The sequence below is a fragment of the Oncorhynchus tshawytscha genome, linkage group LG03, assembly GCF_018296145.1.
Source record: "Oncorhynchus tshawytscha isolate Ot180627B linkage group LG03, Otsh_v2.0, whole genome shotgun sequence".
Taxonomy (NCBI): domain Eukaryota; kingdom Metazoa; phylum Chordata; class Actinopteri; order Salmoniformes; family Salmonidae; genus Oncorhynchus; species Oncorhynchus tshawytscha.
Window position 1 is genome coordinate 56,971,843 of NC_056431.1, and position 21,633 is coordinate 56,993,475.

General features: G+C 39.8%; 1 protein-coding gene across 1 annotated transcript; it reads right to left on the reverse strand.

Moving 5' to 3' along the window:
* Positions 1-2,325: 2,325 nt before the first annotated feature.
* LOC112239610 (integral membrane protein 2B) lies at positions 2,326-21,492 on the reverse strand. Its single transcript, XM_024408048.2, has 6 exons — positions 21,287-21,492; positions 5,861-5,992; positions 5,418-5,654; positions 5,149-5,259; positions 4,783-4,933; positions 2,326-3,194 (listed from the first exon to the last, which is right to left on the reverse strand). The coding sequence occupies exons 1-6, from the start codon at positions 21,365-21,367 to the stop codon at positions 3,106-3,108; spliced, it is 801 nt and encodes a 266-aa protein (XP_024263816.1). The 5' UTR covers positions 21,368-21,492; the 3' UTR covers positions 2,326-3,105.
* Positions 21,493-21,633: the final 141 nt, after the last annotated feature.

Genomic DNA, 21,633 nt, shown 5'->3' on the forward strand with positions numbered 1-21,633 from the left:
ATACCAATTATTGGAGGACCAAAAAAAACAATACCGATTAATCGGATGATTTAATTTAAAAAAAATTGTAATAATGACAATTACAACAATACTGAACTTATTTTAACTTAATATAATACATCAATAAAATCAATTTAGCCTCAAATAAAATGAAACATGTTCAATTTGGTTTAAATAATGCAAAAAGTGTTGGAGAAGAAAGTAAAAGTGCAATATGTGCCATGTAAAAAAGCTAACATTTAAGTTCCTTGCTCAGAACATGAGAACATATGAAAGCTGGTGGTTCCTTTTAACAGGAGTCTTCAATATTCCCAGGTAAGAAGTTTTAGGTTGTAGTTATTATAGGAATTATAGGACTATTTCTCTCTATACGATTTGTATTTCATATACCTTTGACTATTGGATGTTCTTAAAGGCACTTTAGTATTGCCAGTGTAACAGTATAGCTTCCGTCCCTCTCCCTAAATGGGCTCGAACCAGGAACACATCGACAACAGCCACCCTCAAAGCAGCGTTACCCATCGCTCCACAGAAGCCGCTGCCCTTGCAGAGTAAAGGGAAGAACCACTCCAAGTCTCAGAGAGAGTGACGTTTGAAACGCTATTAGCGCGCACCCCGCTAACTAGCTAGCCATTTCACATTGGTTACACCAGCCTAATCTCAGGAGTTGATAGGCTTGAAGTCATAAACAGCTCAATGCTGGAAGCACAGCGACGAGCTGCTGGCAAAACGCACTAAAGTGCTGTTTGAATGAATGCTTACGAGCCTGGACACACTAGAAAACTAGTAATATCATCAACCATGTCGTTAACTAGTGAAAATGATTGACTGATTGTTTTTTATAAGATAAGTTTAATGCTAGCTAGCAACTTAACTTGGCTTCTTACTGCATTCGTGTAACAGGCAGTCTCCTCGTGGAGTGCAATGTAATCAGGTGGTTAGAGCGTTGGACTAGTTAACTGTAAGGTTGCAAGATTGAATCCCAGAGCTGACAAGGTAAAAATCGTCATTCTGCCCCTGAACAAGGCAGTTAACCCACCATTCCTAGGCAGTCATTGAAGATAAGAATGTGTTCTTAACTGACTTGCCTAGTTAAATAAAGGTGTAAAAAAAAAACGGCCAAATCGGTGCCCAAAAATACCAATTTCCGATTGTTATGAAAACTTGAAATCGGCCCTAATTAATCGGTCGACCTCTACCCTCTTGTTCTGGGCAATGAACAGGAAGGCTCTTCCTTCACTGTCCCGAGTGGACATCAGGGTCTATGTAGTGCCTGCCTCCAGTGCTCCGGTGGAGCGTGTCTTCAGCCATGGTGGCATCATACTGCGTCCTCATCGTGCACATATGACTTAAGACTTTTATCAAATTTGGTATTTTGCAAATACAAATGTATCATAGTGCCCTGAGATAAGAGAAAAAATGAAACTGTTTATGCATTACACAATCTGCCGTCTTTGGGGTCTGTATTTTTTCCTCAGACATTCAGGCCAGTGTTCAAATTGTAGGCATCAGTTCAGTATCAGTTGTTTAGATGTATCTTTTAATAAATGATTAACTTTATGGAAGGATTGTTTTAGGTGTGTAGAGTATATCTGGAGAGAGCCCTACAATATTTTGTTGTCTCTCATGGCTACCCATGTATTTCCATGGAAATAAAGTTTATTTGGAAAGTAATAAATATTTTTAAAAGCATTCATGATTTGCATAAATGTAATATACTATTACATTTGGTGAAGAGCACATTATGGCTTGTTTAGGACTCGAAACTTGACTCGGACTTGCCTGTCTTGGCTTGAGTGCTAAGACTTACTTGTGATTTGGTCCCACCTCTGCAGAGTTCCACTACAATCATTTAACAGGGCTTATAGTCATACATTGTCAATTTATCCGTCACCACATTTAGCTATCAGAGGAGAGACATACTGCTATGGGAGCAAACATAAGCAAATGAGTCAACATGTACCATTGACTCCATTCAAAAGAGTGGCAAATGTGCTCACAGGAAAAGGGTTGCAGGTAGCCTCGTGGTTACAGCGTTGGGCCAGTAACTGAAAGGTTGCTAGATTGAATCCCTGAGCTGACGAGGTAAAAATCTGTCGTTCTGCCCCTGAACAAGGCAGTTAACCAACTGTTTCTAGGCTGTCATTGTAAATAAGAATTTGTTCTTAAAATGACTTGCCTAGTTAAATAAAACGTTACATAAAAAAACATGCCAGAAATGGATGGCACCAAGTTAGCAGACAAATGTGTATTTAAGAAAAGTACTCAGGCTTATTTGATATGTTCTTGTCACAAACACGCTGGCTATGCCATGGAGGTCCGTAGTACTGGTTTAAGATTTATTGTGGTGTTGGTCATATCTTTACAGAGGTTATATACAAATTAGTAATATAGATGGAGTTCAGGGAAAAAAACAAAGAACTTAAACTAAATATTTTGATCCCAGTATAAAAAAAGTGTGTTTTCCTTTGTTGTATAAGAAAAAAATAACTGATTTGAATTATATCGACAACTATCTTGATTTTTATTTATTCTTAAAGCTAGATGAAAGAAACATGTATCCACACTTATTTTAAGATGTTTTCCAGTCAAGACATCTTAACAGTTTCAACAGAAAATGTAACATCTATAAAACACCCTGGACTAGTCCTTTGCACATTTGTTTCTGTATTCAAAAATACAAATTAGACTCGGTTTCAGAAAAATCTGACTATACCATACATGATCTGCTTCAAGCCCCCTAATCCCAGTTTGATTACTTAAGTAATCTTAACCTCACTGATGATTTTGAGATCTATGTTTACATTTTTGACAAGCTAGCAGTCCCGCCGTTGAATATATCCTCCAAAAAATAGAAACCCTCTATCGAATAACTGCATCCCTGTATAATGAAAAAAAAAGGGAAAAAAAGAACTGATTGACAGATTTTAAGCAGACAAAATTGCCCCATTTCACATAAAAATGATCACACAACTACCTGATGTAGAATAACAAAATGGGAAAATTTAAAACAGAAAATGAGGATTACAAATCTCCAACTGCGCTCCCGGGGGAAATGAAGAGGTTGTACAGAGAAGATGTCACACTTTGCCCACGGCGACGTCACTAGGGCTCACAGATCAAGGTCTCCACCACAAATTTGCTCTCAAAGTGACGGATCTTGTGGCAGTTGAGAGCTTCACGCTTCTGCATACCTGTAATGTGGGAGATGGGAAGGTTTAATTGCTGATCTACGCCTAACAAAAACCTGTATAAGATGCCACAATATGGTGGTTGGTTGTTCATACAGGCTCAGACTCATTGGGAGTAAAGATATGAGTCAGAAACACTACATGACAATGTATGTGGACACCTGCTCATTGAACATCTCATTCCAAAATCATGGAGTTGGTCCACTCTTTGCTGCTATAACAGCCTCCACTCTTCAGGGAAGGCTTTCCACTAGATGTTGGAACATTGCTACGGGGGCTTGCTTCCATTCATCTACAAGAGCATTAGTGAAGTCGGGCACTGATGTTGGGGGGGATTAGTCCTGGCTTGCAGTCAACGTTCCAATCTAGCCCAAAGGTGTTCAATGGGGTTGAGGTCAGGGCTCTGTGCAGGCCAGTCAAGTTATTCCATACCAATCTCGACAAACCATTTCTGTATGGACATTGCCTTTTGCACAGGGGCATTGTCATGCTGAAACAGGAAAGGGCCTTCCCGAAACTGTTGCCACAAAGTTGGAAGCACAGAATTGTCTAGAACATAAAATTGTATGCTGTATCGTTAAGATTTCCCTTCACTGGAACTAAGAGGCCTGAACCATGAAAAACAGCCCCACACCATTATTCCTCCTCTTCCACCAAACTTGACATTTGGCACTATGCATCTGGGCAGGTAGCGTTCTCCTGGCATCTGCCAAACACAGATTCATCCATCGGACTGCCAGATGGTGATGCGTGAGTCATCACTCCAGAGGACGCATTTCCACTGCTCTAGAGTCCAATGGGGGCGAACTTTACACCACTCCATCCAATACTTGGCATTCCGCATAGTGATCTTCGGCTTGTGTGCAGCTGCTCGGTCATAGAAACCCATTTCATGAAGCTCCCGACGAACAGTTCTTGTTCCAATGTTGCTTCCAGAGGCCGTTTGGAACTCGGTAGTGAGTGTTGCAACCGAGGACATATGATTTTTACATGCTCCAGCACTCGGCGGTCCCGTTCTGTGAGCTTGTGTGGCCTACCACTTCCTGGCTGAGCCGTTGTTCCTCCTAAACGTTTCCACTTCACAATAGACCAGGGCAGCTCTAACAGGGCAGAAATTTGACTAACTGACTTGTTGGAAAGGTGGCATCCTATGACAGTGCCACATTGAAAGTCACTGAGCTCTTCAGTAAGGCTATTCTACTGCCAATGTTTGTCAATGGAGATTGCATGGCTGTGTGCTTGATTTTATACACCTGTCAGCAACGGGTGTGGCTGAAATAGCAGAATCCAGGGTGTCCACATACACTATATATACAAAAGTATGTCGCAATGCCCATTTGGTAGATTTGTTAGACGTGTGTGTGTGTGAATACTTGCACGTGTGTGAGAGTAGTGTGTTAGGTATGGGAGGTCTAACTGCGTACTTAGAGACCAGTCAGTCATGATCTCAAGCTAAAAAAGGGCTGAATGTAAGAGAAGCCCATTTCCTTTGGGCATGTCAGCATAATTCTTCACTTGTCCAAAGAACTATGAAGCGTGCGCAAGGTGTGATGTATGGTATGTGTGTGTATTTATGCAGGTGTGTACTGACCCAGGATCCTGTCTCTGCGCTGAAGCTTATAGGTGTCCTTGCCCTGGCAGAGGTTGTTGATGAAGAATCCCAGTTGTTCCACGTTGTCCAGGCGCTCTGTCACCACCATCTCCTCATGGACCAGGTAGGACTGGGGCATGTAGGCACCAGCCTGGGGAAGAAAGAGGAATACAACATTGACTAACACATCCTATCATTAACATCATGAGATACTAAGTGGCTCATTTCAAAGACATTTAATGTCAGTCTCTCTTACAACATTGTAAAAACAGTATAAGGTTACATTGGGTACCCAGACTAGTGCGTAAGAAATCGAATGTATTACTATCATTATTGTAACATGGTTCATAAAGCAGTTCCTGTTACCTTGATGTTGACCAAAAGCTCCAGGAAGTCATTGGGAGGCATGACGATGGAAGTGTTGAGGGGAATGACATAGCACTTGTTCAGGAACAGGTCCAGGTAGGCAGTCAGTCTCTGTGGAGAAGCACCAATAGAACAGACTAAGATAACAACCTTAAGAAATGCCACTGAACACAAACAATCCATGGTCTGCGGATTGTTATCCCCACAGAAACAAACAGGGGTTAGCAAAAAACAGCCTGGTTGAAGTTTTCAATTCAGTCAAGTCTTACCCTGTGGAAGTCGTGGACGATGTCGGCGGGGTCACCGTCTTCGAACTCGGGCACGGGTACGTTGATGAGAGCCACATCCTGGTCCACCAGTATGCGGATGTTCTCCTGGATCATCTTAAAGCTGGAGGGCAGGTCCAGCTCCACATCCTCCTCCTCCTGGGTCATCATTGTCTCCTCATGGTAGTTCACAATGTCCTCCTCAAAGTACTTTGCCCCACACACAAACACCCTGCCCTCCTGGTGGACACAGAAAACATTTATATTCCCACTTTTCACTGCATGGAGCTCTGCCCTTCGAGCAGAATGTATCTTTTGCCATGTCAAATAAAAACTCTAAAACATATCATGTATTCAAATACAATAAATACAACATTCCAATCCTGACAGTTACAGTATTCAATAACCCCTAGATAAACACAGGGGTCAGAGTGGTCCAGTCTCACCTCCAGGATGTAGTACCTGTAAAGGTAGGCCCCTCCCACAACCACGCCAGACAGCATCAGGGCCAAGCCCAGGCACACGCACCAGCACCAGGCCTTGGACTGCTGACGCACTGGCAGAGCCACCTCCGGATCCTAAAGAAACAGAGGGAAGAGGCCGTATGTGAGGCAGACAGACACACACTGTATTTTCAGGTTTTTAAGTCACTCAATCCCTCATCTTTCAATCTTGAAACACTTCTGCCCATCTCTAACCTCTCCTTTCTCTGCCCTCTCTCTCCATTAATTTCTCTCACTTTCCTTTTCCACCTCACCCCTGTGTTCAAGGCAGTGTAGGAGGGATGGGCACAGCCACACTAGATATGAGAGTTTTGGCAACACTCCTGGTTCAAAACAACAAAAAGAGGTAAGGTTTGTTCAGGGGGGGTGCAGCACATTGGCAGAGGGGCTGCATGGTGAGCGGAGACAAAACAAAGGCAGTGTTTAAGGAATGGATGAAGAGGGCTTCATTCTCCCCAAAGAGGCACAGAGCAGGGCGAGTGATGATGCAAATCAACAAAAGCACAGCAAGAAAGGGAGACGAAGAGATAGAAAGGAGAAAAAAAGGTAGGTAGAGTAGGAGAACATAGAGAAAACAGAGGATGGGGAGAGTAGACCATCTACAGTGTATATTTGTGTATGCCTTGACATTATTGCAGTCAATTTGTGATATCATAGAAAAGGCTAGGAGATGGGTTTGATCCTTGGATCTTGGTGTAATACAGCTGGTCTTAGCTCTATTTTTTTTTAAAAAGCTTGTGAAAAGCTTGACTAAAACACTAGCACTTGACTCACCCCAGACACTCCCAAACTTCCTGGGAATTTCAGATGGGTCAAAGATCTAAGGAGGACTGCAAACCACCCAAAGGCCCTGCTGGCGATAATGAACAGCTAAGTGCTCTGATCAACAGCCATAGATTGAGCTGATTGAGGTTGATTGAGGGAGTCATGTGGACAAACAACACAGTATTTATCAAATCGCAAACATGGGATTTCACGATAAGGTCTCTTCTTTAAAAACTCTCCACCATCTTCGTATCCCCTTGTGAAGGGACTTTCTAGACATGGGTCGACCCCTGGTCTAGCTGACCAAGGTAATGAGTATGGGTATTGGCGGAAAATCATTAAGTCTCAACATTCTTCAGTAATGCCCTGATGGCATATTTCTCTACATTTCAACAATAGGAAGTTCTAGAGCTGGCTTCTGAAGAAACAAGTTTGCTTACTGAGAACATTTTTATTGTTGAGCCCATCTGTACAGTTGAGGAGTATGACTGCATGAGTAAGCGTTTCTGGGTCCAAACAATAGTTTGACAGGAAGAGCCCACATTCTCAACCAAACTTCAGCAGAGAAGCTATTGCACAATGAAAAGCAAGCAATTCGCCCTTCCCAAGTAGTAAGAGCTAACCTGACCTCAATCAAGTTAATGTCAACACAAATTTCGGAGCAGCAGGGTGGCGTTTCCAGGGAGACGCAAAGCAATAAAGAGAGAGACTAGGAGGGAGAAACACAGGGGAGTAGGCTAATAGCAAAAACCAAGAGGGAGCAAGGGGGAGAGGAACACTAACGTATATCCCATTATATCCACTCTGTTCGGAAGCCTTGGCTGCAAGTCATTTCCTAGAGAGGGCAAAAAGGGAATATTTGAGGCTTTCTGGCTGGTTTAACTTCTAATCTCTTCCCCATGAGATCAAAATGCCAGGGTGGTTTTGCCTTTGCTGACCGAAGGGGAGTTTCCAGGGACAGGCTTCGACTTACTCTAAGAGTAAATAGGGTAATATATTGCACTAAAACAGGAACTTCTGCTTCATTAGCAACAAGATTCTCTGCCAATGACAGTCTGATTCAAATGCTGTGGTGGGCCTACCTCTCACCATTACACCCAGTGAGAAAACAAAATCCCCATCATGGATGGTTTTGTAACTGAGTCTGTATGTGCCCAAAGCCATGAACGGTTTGGTTACAATTGTCAGAGTCAGAGGCTTTATTAAAGTTTACATTCATCCCACAACCGCACATTAACCTCAGGTTCTTTTCTCATGTTGAACTTTGATAGTATAAAGCTGCTGCGCTAAAATTAAACTTGGTCTCAGTTTTGTTCCTCCAGTCTGTTCCAATTCACTTCCTCTTCCTTTTGTGTTCTTCTGCTCTGACTATGTTGGTTTCCCCATTTCTGCAGGATGAAAGGGAAGAACATACACGCATCCAGAACCTATATGCAGATACTGGACATCAGCGTAAATGTTATCAAGAAACATACTTTTGACCCTGAAATAGACAATATGGGAGCATAGCTTAGTGTACACTGCAGAAAACCTAGTCAAGTGTCTTAAAGGCCCAGTGCAGTCAAACGTTTTAAATACACTGAACAAAAATATGAACGCAACTGTTGGTACCATGTTTCATGAGCTGAAATAAAAGATCCCAGAAATGTTCCACATGCACAAAAAACATCTCAGATTTTGTTCAGAAATTATTTTACATCTCTATTAGTGAACATTTCTCCTTTGCCAAGATAATCCATGCACCTGACAGGTGTGGCATATCAAGAAGCTGATTAAACAGCACGATCATTACACAGGTGCACCTTGTGCTGGGGACAAAAGGCCACAAAAATGTGCAGTTGTCACACAACATAATGCCACAGATGTCTCAAGTTGAGGGAGCATGCAAGTGGCATGCTGACTGCAGGAATGTCCACCAGAGCTGTTGCCAGAGGACTGAATGTTCATTTCTCTACCACAAGCCGCCTCCAACATAATTTTAGAGAATTGGCAATACGTACAACCTGCCTCACAGCATCTAACCAAGCCAGCCCAATAACAGCAAGTTTTCAGTTACCCCTCCCCACTCCCAGACAGTCCTATCAAAATTCATGCTTGAGAAATTGTTCATAGCTAGGAAGCTATTTTAATTTAATTTATACAATTTTAAAAACAATCACAGTAAGGTACTTAATTGTCACCCAGACATGATTTGATATTGAGATTAAAAAAACAGCTGCATTGGACCTTTAAAAATACTGGATGTAGCCTAATATTGTCCTATACTTTATACTTTAAGCACTCCCCTCAGACAGAGATGGTCTTCTGCTCTGCTAAGCCCCCTCAGACCACTGGCTCTAGGCCTACATCTGGGGCTGCAAGCACATCGCACAGTCATGCTAGGGTGATGATCAATGCTTTGTCTGTGTGTCCAAACCAGTCACACCAAGGAAACCACTACACACGAACACTTGTGCTCCCTCTCAGATAAATGCTATTTCTGCCTATGGTACAATGAGACGCCACATTAACTGTGTGTTTCTGAGGCTTGTTGTGTCTTTATGAGCTTCAAATTGTTGTTGTGCGTGTCCTCGTCTTTCTCTCTTTGGAAAAGCCACTACAGACAAACACGTATGCATCGCCTTTGACTATGTTATCATTGTCCTTTCACTTGGTATAGAGGGCGCCATATGCGATGCTACATAAGTTGGGGGCTATGTGTTTCAAAAAGTGTTGTTTTGGCCTTATTTCTCCCTAGGGCCTTGAGGGTGAACTCAGCTGCTTATGCTTCTTCTTGTAAGAAAACGAAATAGGTTGCGTTAGAGCCTGCTCTCCCTTGGCTCAACATCTTCTTCCAGCCTCTACATCTGTTCCGAGGAAAGGCTGTCCCTCAGCTATGGGTTCCTGCAAGTTTCCACATGCTCCCCAACCTGCTGATGCCACAGATAACAAGTATACAGCAGGTGTGGCCAAGTTTCCAGTATGCAAACTACCTGGCCTAGACTAATTCAGTGGTACTGACCGTCTACATAAATCAAGCCATGCTGTATTACCGCTGCATTTACAACATCAAAAATAACAATTGCAAACGGGAGAGGAGTACAATTTGTTTTCTATAGTATGCCTCTTTTTAAATTCCCTAACAAGGAGAGAAAATACTTCCCCTTCTACTTTCGCACTGACACAGCATCTTAATTCTGAAGTTCAGGAATGTAACACCCTGAAAAGAGGTAGAATTTCAGTAGCTCGGAGACAGGTAGTGTTTTACTGTGACCGAGGAAGAGCTCACATTGCACAGGCAACTAAATCCTTATCTTCTTCCTTCTCCACCCCAACATGCCCAGAATATATCCTCAGTAATGCTCAGTGAACTTATGGCCAGCACGTCTTATTTACGAACCTTTCTAACCACGTTAGGGCTAGCAAATTTGACCAATCACACACTATTTCTGCATAAAACGGTCAAATCATTGCAATATTATAGCATAAAACTGACCCATCAAAAGGTGGGCTTGTAATATCAACCAATCACTGCACATGTACCACATAATATGGTTCAATCAAGCTCCTAAGGTTTTCCCTCAGCGCATTTTCACGACCAATTGCCAATGCAAAATGTCAGAATTACCGCAGCAAAATCAAGCATTTTTTCCTGCAAATATCACAAAAAAATCCCTGAAAAATCATGGGGGGACTGACTAGGCCAAGTCTATGCACTGCTGAATATTCGTCGCTCCTACTTTGCATTCACTTCCATACAACAAGGCATTTCCCTCCCATCTATAGAGACTGCTAATGACACATTCAAAACAGTCAGTTTGAACTTTCATTCTATTGTACATTTGCATACTCCATCCATGATTTACATGTAACAGTTTATGCATTTATGTACCAACGTGTTGCCAAGGTTGTCTAATAACAACTAGCTCAGTAAGTAGCTGATGCATTCAGCTGACAGGAAAAGACTGAGGTGCTAACTCGATATCAGATCTGCTTCCGTATTCAAACATGCCGACCAAACAGACATACCCTTGAAAGTTGCCTAGTCGAGGCCATGCAAACTACATAGGGGGATCTGCTGACAACCACGTCTCTTGACTTCCTAATGTCAACTCTCTGTGGAGCCATCTTGTTTATAAAGTGGCTAGTAGGCAACTTGGAAAAACAACATGCGTTTATCTAGATCTACTGTTTCTATAACTGGCCGTCTTTTGGTCATATCTTAGCCACACTGGCACACTAAGAGTTAACCTGACAAAGGTAAGGCAAATAACAATACCACATTCTAGGGGTGCCTCTGTGTTGTTAAGGGGTGTATGTCATTATGAAGTTGGCCTATATTTACATAATATTATTGAACTGTCAAGTGGTTGCAGAGCAGACTCAGGCTTGCTATTGGTCGAACCCTTGAACTGGCCTACCTGGTTAACTTCTTGGTGACAGGGGGGGGCAGTATTGAGTAGCTTGGATGAATAAGGTGCCCAGAGTAAACTGCCTACTACTCTTTCCCAGATGTTAATATATGCATATTATTAGTAGTGTTGGATAGAAAACACTGAAGTTTCTAAAACTGTTTGAATGATGTCTGTGAGTATAACAGAACTCATATGGCAGGCGAAGACAAATCCAACCAGGAAGTGGGAAATCTGAGGTTTGTAGTTTCATTTAAGTGATTTCCTATCCAATATGCTGTGTCTATGGGTCCAGATTGTACTTCCCAAGGCTTCCAGCAGATGTCAACAGTCTTTAGAAAATTGTTTGAGGCTTCTATTGTGGAAGGGGGTTGAATAAGAGCTGTTTCAACAAGTGGACTAGGCTGTGGCCAATCAGTTGTTTACTGCGTGGTCACGCGGGCACGCAGTTCCTTCTTTTTCCTCTGTAATGAATACGCTATTGTCCGGTTGGAATATTATTGAAGATTTATTATAAAATGACCCCAAGGGTTGATTGTAAACATCGTTTGACATGTTTCTACAAACTGTAATGGAACTCTTGACTTTTCGTCTGGATTTTGCGCTCATGCATTGTGCCTTTGGAATGGTGAACTAAACGCGAACAAAACAGAGGTATTTGGACATACATATGAATGTAATTGAACAAAACAAACATTTCTTGTGGAAGTGGGAGTCCTGGGAGTGCATTCCGACGATGATCAGCAAAGGTAAGTGAAGATTTATAATGCTATTTATGACTTTAGTTGACTCCACAATTTGGCGGGTAACTGTATGGCTTGCATTTGTGGCTGAACGCCATTCTCAGATTATTGATTATTGTGCTTTTGCCGTAAAGCTTTTTTGAAATCTGAAAGAGCGGTTGCATTAAGAACAAGTTTATCTTTAATTCTATGTAAAACATGCATGTTTCATCAAAGTTTATTATGAGTAATTCTGTTATCTGATGTGGCTCGCTGCAATTTCTCCGGATGTTTGAGGCATTTCTGAACATGGCGCCAATGTAAACTGAGGTTTTTGGATATAAATATGAACTTGATCGAACAAAACATACATGTATTGTGTAACATTAAGTCCTGGGAGTGTCATATGATGAAGATCATCAAAGGTTAGTGATGAATTTGATCTATATTTCTGCTTTTAGTGACACCTCTCTTTGGTTGGAAAATGTCTGAATGCTTTCTGTGACTAGTTGCTGACCTAACCTATGTTCTGCTTTCGCCGAAAAGCCTTTTTGAAGTCGGACACTGTGGTTGGATTAACGAGAAGTGTATCTTTAAAATGGTGTAAAATACTTGTATGGTTGAGGAACTTTCAATTATGAGATTTCTGTCGTTTTGAATTTGGTGCCCTGAAATTTCACTGGCTGTTGGCGAGGTGGGACGCTAGCGTCCCAAACGATCCCAGAGAGGTTAAATAAAGGTGAAATGAAACCTGTTAAACAGGCAGTGGGAACAGAGCCAACCCTCCCACTGTCCGTCTCTCACGCCATCTGATGAGCTACTGACCAACACATTCCCTTAGACGGCTTCCCTAGCGAGGCGAGCGGCATCCTGCCAGCTGGGAAGTGGTGTAAAAACACCTCCCTCTATTTTATGGAGCATTTTCACCTGAAACTTATCCCAGTGTTTTACCAAAAAGGCTCAGACTTTTGAGTTTCAACTTTCCATGGACCGTCTCCAGTCTCACGGCATCGGTGGACCTGCTCCGACTTGGTGCCACGGCCTGGCCACCGGTTCCTTTCATCTGGCTTTACAATGAATGGCTAACTGAACATTGGTTAAACACCTTGTCTTGATGCAGAGGTTGTCGATTCTGCTCGCCCAAAGTCCTGTATCACACATCTGCTGGAAACACAGTTCCCGAAAAATAACACTAGAGCTTACATTAACATAGACACTGGCAACACACTGGTGTGGGTTAAGTCTCAGGTGAAGAATTCCTCTGAAATGAATTTGAAGCCTATGCCTGCCTAGCTAACCTGAAAGCAAGCTGCCTATTGGGCCCAAGAGTAGGCTACTTTGGTCATCTTGCATTGTCTCTAAACTCATCCGAGTGAACATTTGGCCAGCAAGAAAACACTGAAAACCCAAATAAAACTGTCCCCTAAACTACTCCCAAGTTCAAAGGAGCAAACATACTGTATAGGGTGATTCAATGCCAGCATGGGCTGATTTTTGTTTTGTGGTATTAGACTGTTCAGGCAATTATCCCATAGAACCACAATTGGAAGGTTGTTTGATATGCTTTTTTTGTAACACAACCAACCATACACACAACACCTCAGTGTCATACTCCTAATAGTGGGCTCTAAAATATGGAGTATCGCTACATTCTGAAATACAATTTCACATCCATATATTCAACATGAAAACTATTAATATGTTGCTATGTGCATAATAGCAAAATATAGGGATTGAGAACAATGCCGCGGAGGCAGCAGCATCAACATCCCTGTGTTTTGAGAGAAATGTCTGGGTTTACAGGTGTTGCTCGCGGTTTGAGCAAGAAAACAATAACCGATTCGGTAAATTGAACAAAGTGCTGTGCATAGCCAATATATGAAGGGCCTACATATCAACTTTCATAGTGAATGCTTTTGTTCATATGTTTTGTGCGTATTGATTGAATATTGCCAAATGCGTCAGTAAAAAAATATTGCGCCTCTAATGGAACCCTTGCTGTTGATAGATTGCAAAGCAGCATACAACTGTCCTAAACGTTTGGAAATAAGTTCACTTTCGCATCCATAGGCTTTAAATGCATCTCAAGTGCATTGTTCAGCTCACATCTAAAGGCTGGGGATCATTTAGGATGTTGTTTTTTCAACAGGACAATGACCCAAAACACACATCCAGGCTGTGTAAGGGCTATTTGACCAAGAAGGAGAGTGATGGAGAGTGCTGCATCAGATGACCTGGCCTCCACAATCCCCTGAACTCAACCCTATTGAGATGAGTTGGGATGAGTTGGACAGCAGTGAAGGAAACAGCTGACAAGTGCTCAGCATATGTGGGAACTTCTTCAAGACTGTTGGAAAAGCATTCCAGGTGAAGCTGGTTGAGAGAACGCCAAGAGTGTGCAAAGCTGTCATAAAGTCAAAGGGTGGCTACTTTGAAGAATCTCATATTTGTTGAACACTTTTTTTTGGTTAATACACGATTCCATGCGTTACTTCATAGTTTAGGTATTCACTCATTCTACAATGTAGAAAATAGTAAAAATAAAGAAAAACCCTGCAATGGAGTAGCTGTGTCAACTTTTGACTGGTAATGTATATATATCTATATATATATATATATATCTACAGAAATAAGCTAGATATTGCTTCTGTTGCCTGTTTGTGTGTTTGTTTAATAGCCTACTGATTCCTTGAGCACCAAGCCTCATGCAACGGCAAAATGTTGGGTAAAGCAATTTCACAGATTTGGCGGTTTTTAATCTTTGCTATGCTGTAATAAAGGCTTTACAATTTTTTTTGTTAGAACAGACTGCTATTAGGTATAATTTATTTAGTGTTGTTTACACTGTTCCAAACAGGCATAAAAATACTAATCTAACAGCACCTGTTTGTCACATAATATGCATGCAGCTCTCACTCCTATACTCCTTTTTTTTGATCTCATTGTTATTATTATAATGATCATCATTATAATAATGTCGTTATCATTAGTAGGCTTTGTATAGTATCCTTGTATAACCACCACCTAGCTGTAGGCCTAAGAGCATGTCCTGTTTAGTCTTAATACTGTAACTTACTTCAATATATAGGCTACTGCATCAAATCAATCATTAATTTGTTCATGCATCAGAGCATACGAGACATTCATGCTTTGAAATACAATCAAGCATTTTAGTTTTAAAATGAAGGGAGCTTTGAATGCATGCAACTGTTTTTAGTCTGCTATAATAAAGGCTTTATAGATTATACTTTTTTCCATTAGAACAGCCTCTCTGGTACACATATTTAGTGTTGTCTAAACTGTACCAAATGGCCAGAAACAAAATACTATTGTAATCTAACCGCAACATAACTCACAACACTTACTGCTATACCCTCCTTTATCTTGATCTCCAGTAGTTTCTACAACTAAGTAAAATGTCTGAAATAGATCCGACTTCACCTTTCCCTCCTGAGCAACCAGTAAACATTCACCCGTTTCAAGTTGCTTTCATGTTCTCCGCATCCATTTTGCTGTCGACATTACTGTGTTTGGAGTTTGTTATAACCAATTTATTGATGTGATTATGATAGGCTATAGATCAGGCCCTATTGGTCACATGCATGCAATGCTCACATGTTTCATGTAAAGAGAGCAAGGGTTGAGGGAATGGTTTTCCTAAACAAATGAGGGATTTGAAATGTTGCAGCTTCAGCACAGAGAGCGCAATAAACACTTGCTGTGCGGTGGTGCCTTTTCTCTGCAATAGGGAGGAGAGCGAGACAACGTGTGCAAGTCACAAAGGCACTCGCTGTCATTATTATTATTATTTTTAACAGTGTGCCCATTGGGCTCTTAAGTTATTTGTGTCTTAATTATTTCATCAATTAGTGTGCTTAAAGCATCAGACAAGCTCAATGCATATGTAGTTGGTATTATTCAAACATAGGGTGTGTGTCTTTATATGAAAAAATAAGTTTAAACATTTAGACCAATCGATTGGTCGAAAGGACAGAACAACTCTCGATAGACCCATTTTTTTTTTGCGGGGACAGCCCTAGTTTAAAGAGTATATTGTGCCAAACCATACATCTAAAAATAAGCTAAATCAAAAAGGGTACTTGAGACATTTATAATAATATTTTATGTTGAATAAATTAATGTGACATTTTTTATTCAGAATATACAAATACTCCATATTTTAGAGCACACTATAAGGAGTATAATGACACCAAGATGTTGCCTGTACCATGTATAGTGCAAGGATCATAGTCTTACAAGCGGCATGTATAGGTCTAAAGAGGGCCCAAAAATGGCCACTTTCATTATATTTTTAAATGTGTGATACAATGTAAATAGCATGTAAAGGTATGCGTGTGGCAACAGCCAAACTTTTTTCCAACAGATATTATCAATAAATACATTCCAATAAGGCATGACATAAGGTATATAGATACAACATCCTGCTGAAACAAGGTTTGTATCGCTCTGTTGTTGAATGGACCAAAAGAGAAACAAATCTTTCCTACTGATGAGTCAACAGGGTCAACGGAAGGTAGGCTCTGAGGGTCAGGTCTTGACACGCACCTGAATAATAAAGCAACACCTGAGGGAATGGCATCTAAAACAATTGCAAAATCTTTAGGTGTTACAGGGACCTTGTAAAGTGATAAGAATTCCTTATAATTGAGTAAAAGACCCTCTGCATTTACCAGTTGGCTCACCAATAGGATATTATTTCAGAACCAATATTCTAAAAACAAAGAAGTATTTTTATACAATATATCCCGATTATTCCATATATAATATCTGTGTGGAGAAAAATTATGCTTATAAATGAAGGACTATGACAAGAAAACCTGCCGATGAAAAGCAGAAAGTTTCACTGGAACTTTGTCAATATTATAATTGCAAACCAACATGAAGTTAAGGCCACCAAAAGTAGAGAAGACATGATGAGGAATAAAATTCCACATAGAAGTGGGTTTTCTTAGGAATTGTTTTATCCAATTAATCTTAAAAGTATTATTTAAGGTAGTAAAGTCCAGAAAATTCAGCCCACCATTCTCATAAGTGTTCATTACAACATTTTTCCTGGTGTAATGGGTACAGTTTCTCCACAGAAAGTTGAAAAGCATCTGGTCTATCTCCTTGCTTATTTTACTGTCAAGATATAAAGATAGAGTGTCATATGTTAGTCTAGAGATACCTTCAGCCTGGGTTATTAGGACTCTTCCTTTTAAAGATAAGTCCCTCTGTAGCCATTGACTTAGCTTCTTCTAGTATTTTTAAATAGAGGGTTAACATTTAGTAACCCTCTAGACTTCTGATCCTTTGTAGTGGTTATGCCTAAATATGTAAGTATTTATTTTACTGGAATACCATAATATGAAGGTGTCACACAATCTTTGACAGCCATGAGTTCACATTTATTCATGTTAAGATAGACCAGACGCTTTGGAAAAGGATTGTATCACATTGATCGATATGGGAATTTGGTTAGCATCTTTCAGAAAAAGTGTAGTATCATCAGACAGCTGGCTTATAATAATGTCTTTACCAGCTATGGAAATACCTTGTACAGGACTATTATTTTTAAAATTGGTAAGAAGTGATTAATAAAAACAGGTATGGTGAGATAAAGGACAACCTTGCCTAATTCTTCTCTAACTCAAATCTAGGTGAGGAGCCATATTTCAATTTCATAGGACTCTCTATACAAATGGTAACAGCTCTAATAGCCTTACATAAAAAAAAATCCCCAAAGCCAAGTCTCTCAAGGCAGTGGAAGAGGAACTGATGCTCTACTGTGTCAAATGCTTTATAAAAATTTAAAAAATAATATGAAGCTATCCTCGGTTATTAGGTCTGAGTAGTCAAGTATGTCTAATACTAGTCTGACATTGTTAGAAATATGTCTGTTCCTCATAAAGCCAGATTGTGTTTCATCAGTGATTGCATCCAGGACATTTTTAATTGTTTTGCAAGTAGTAAGACTAATATCTCATAGTCATTATTAAGAAGACAAATTGGATGCCAGTTATCGATAAGCAGCACTTGTTTTTTAGGCTTAGTTATCAGTGTTATTAACCCCTGACTCATTGTAGGAGGGAGAACATTGTTTTTAATACTCTCTAAAAAGACTTCAAATAGGAAGGGAGCTACTTGTTCAGAAAATAATTTGTAAAATTCTGATGTAATTCCATCAACACCTGGTGATTTATTGTTCTTTAGATGTTTGATAGACTAATCTCTTCAACTTTAATGGGTTCATCACACTGTTTAGATTCTATATCACTGATTAGAAATTGATGAACAGAATTATAGAACATTACGTAATTATGCAGTTAAATTGAATCGAAAGGGAAAAAAAGTTATTTTACAACAATGCTTTTATTGATTGTAAAAATGATTCTAAAGAGGTATGGAACACAGTTAAGGGCTTACTTGGTACATCTATCTCATCATGCCCATCTAGTGTGGAGTTTGACGGGAGAATAATAACAAAACCAGTTGATATTGCCAATCATTCTGCAGATTTTTTTACACAGAAAATTAAATTACTGACCAACAATGTAGACATACATTCTTCCAAACAAGCTATTGTCCAATGGATTGATGATCATATTATGAGCAATAAGATCTGCTCTTTTAGTCTACAAACGGTGTTACTGGATGTGTTAAACCTATTGAAGTCATTACCTAATGGTAAATATACAGGTTGTGGTCTTATGGACAATTTTTTGCGTCGCTGTGCTTTTTCCCAGATTTCAGTTCCACTGAGATACATATTTAATTGGTCACTCGAAAAGGGGATGTTTGCAAATGTATAGAAGCATGCGAAACTATGTCCTATTCCGAAAGACAGCAAGAACCCATTACTCCTGCCAATAGTTGACCAATTAGTCTACTCCCTACACTCAGTAAGATATTGGAGGGTATTGTGAGTAGACAAATGTGGGAGTACATGGAAAAGAATAATCTGATTACAGCCAATCAGCATGCTTATCGCAAAAACCATTCCACTGCCACTGCATTGGTTGACATAACTGACCAACGGCTCAATGCTATGGATAATGGCAAATTTGTAGGTGTACTATTTTTAGATTTCAGTGCAGCATTTGATATAGTGGATCATGAAATAATTTAGACAAAATTAATGCGTTATGGTTTTAAGGAGGTAGCATTGAATTGGGTACAGTCATATCTAACTGACAGGAAACAGTCCACCTATATCAATGGTTCATTTTCTTCCCCTAATGTGTTAGGGTGAAAAGGTGGATGAAAAGGTGCCCATTGTAAACGGCCAGCTCCTCAGTCTCGGGTTGCTAATATATGCATATTATTATTAGTATTGGATAGAAAACACTCTAAAGTTTCCAAAACCGTCAAAATATTGTCTGTGAGTATAACCGAACTGATATTGCAGGCGAAACCCTGAGGAAAATCAAAGCAGGAAGTGACTTCTATTTTGAAAACTCCATGTTCCATAGCCTCCCTTTGCTCCATTTAAAGGGATATGAACCAGATTCCTTTTCCTATCGCTTCCTCAAAGTGTCAGTCTTCAGACATAGTTTCAGGCTTTTATTTTGAAAAATGAGCAGGAACGATAACATCGCGTCAAGTGGTCACATGAGTTTTGCTCACGCAACAGAGTTTGGATAGGTATTGCTTTTCCCTCTCCTACTGTGAAAGACATTTGCAGTTGACATATTATCGATTATATATTTTAAAAACAACCTGAGGATTGATTATAAAAAACATTTGACATGTTTCTGTGGACATTATGGAAACTATTTGGAATTTGTCTGCGTTGTCGTGACCGCTCTTTCCTGTGGATTTCTGAACATGACGCGACAAACAAACAGAGATATTTTGGATCTAAAAATAATCTTTATGGAACAAAAGGAACATTTGTTGTGTAACTGGGAGTCTCGTGAGGGAAAACATCCGAAGATCAAAGGTAAACGATTAATTTGATTGCTTTTCTGATTTTCGTGACCGAGCTACCTGATGCTACGTGTACTTAATGTTTTATCGTACGATCGATAAACTTACAAACACTTGGATTGCTTTTGCTGTAAAGCATAATTTCCAAATCTGACACGACAAGTGGGTTAACAAAAGGCTAAGCTGTGTTTTCCTATATTGCACTTGGGATTTCATGAATATAAATATTTATAGTAATATTTATTGTATGTAGCGCTATGCTATTCAGCGGTTGTTGATGACACTTATCCCGATATCGGGATTGCAGCCATAACAAGTTAAACTGTGGAATACCGCAGGGAAGCTGCCTTGGGCCACTTCTTTACTTAATATATACCAATGACCTTCCCTATGCCTTGGTTGAAACTCAAGCTACTATATTTGCAGATGATACTACAATTTATGCAGCAAGACAATCGGTTCAACAGGTACAGCAGGCTTTACAAGGAGATTATCAGGAAGTGGGTTTGCCAAAACAAACTTATTTTAAACACCAAGAAAACCAAAGTTATGTTGGTCTGTTCAACTAGGAAAAGGCCAAAACAGCATGGGATACAATCAAGTATGGGAGGAGTACAAATTGAAGTGGCAGAAACGAAACTATTGGGAGTGCAGCTAGACAACTGCTTATCATGGTCGTCTCAAATAACTAATCTATGTAAAAAATAATAATAATGTTTTTATTAAAACAGCATGCATAATCAGAAGGATAGCTAAATATTTACCAGGAAAAATTCTTCAGCAAATAACCCAAGCATTAATTGAGAGTCAGGTGAACTACTGTTCGGTGGTCTGGGGAAATGCATCATCAAGTGAAGTTAGGAGGCTGCAGAATGCACAGAATAAAGCAGTTAGCATTGTTTTAAGGTGGAGATATGGTTATTCTGTTGCAGTAATGCGCAGTGTTCTTGGTTGGTCATCAATCGACAAGATAATTTTAAAAAACATGCTTATTTTATAATATACATAATTTAAAACGGCCAAGTTCTATTCACAACGGTATTCAGTTGGTAAGAGACAGGCATTCCGTAAATACTAGGAATAGATTGTCCACCATCTATGCGTTATCCAGACAGAAAAGAGAAATAGGCAAAATAACATTTCGATTTAGAGCAATAAAGAAATGTTATAAATTAACTGAGCAAACTAGAAACCTTTCAATATATAAATTTAAACATTATTTTAAAACAATTTAAATATAGTATATAGAAATGTTTTGGGACTATAGTAGATGAAGAATAAATATTTATATAAATATTTATTGGGTCATTATGCTAGTATATTATGTATGTTTGTAATAGTGTGTTATATGTGAAAGTGTGTTTGTATTATAAATTGGATTTTAATGTTTAAGGACTCTTGGAAGATTAGTCCAAATGGGGACTAAAAGAGATCCAAATAAAATCAAAATCAAATAGAGTGAACATTATTCAGTGAGTCAAAAAACATATCTGTGGATTGCTGACAGTACGTATAGCTATACAATTTTCTGTAAACAAATCCTACAGTATTTAGCGACTCACCTTGTCCTCGGGAATGAGGGTTTCGCAGTCCTTTTTCACTTCCTTCTGCCCGAGGGCCGAATTAAAAGATACCTTCACCATCGTGAAATGCACACTTTATTTGATTTCGAAAAAAAGAGAACAACTGTGTTTATCACGTCAAAATTGTTTGGTATCTTGCTGTAACTGCTCCTAAATCAGACGCCGTAGTTTAACACAACTCGTACTGCCTAACTCAAACGCAATAGCAGACACACTCTTCTCAACTTTTCTTCAGTATTTAGTATAGCTAGATGTGGCTCCGCCTCTTTCTCTTTTTGATGTAATGACCAACAGAGGGCGAGAACCGTCGCTACCAAGCTTTCTTT

Coding starts and splice junctions, on each gene's coding strand:
- LOC112239610 (XM_024408048.2), bottom strand. CDS start 21,367: ATGGTGAAGGTATCTTTTAATTCGGCCCTCGGGCAGAAGGAAGTGAAA. Junction 5,993..21,286: donor CCCTCATTCCCGAGGACAAG/GTGAGTCGCTAA, acceptor CTGTTTCTTTAG/GATCCGGAGGTGGCTCTGCC. Junction 5,655..5,860: donor ACAGGTACTACATCCTGGAG/GTGAGACTGGAC, acceptor TGTGTCCACCAG/GAGGGCAGGGTGTTTGTGTG.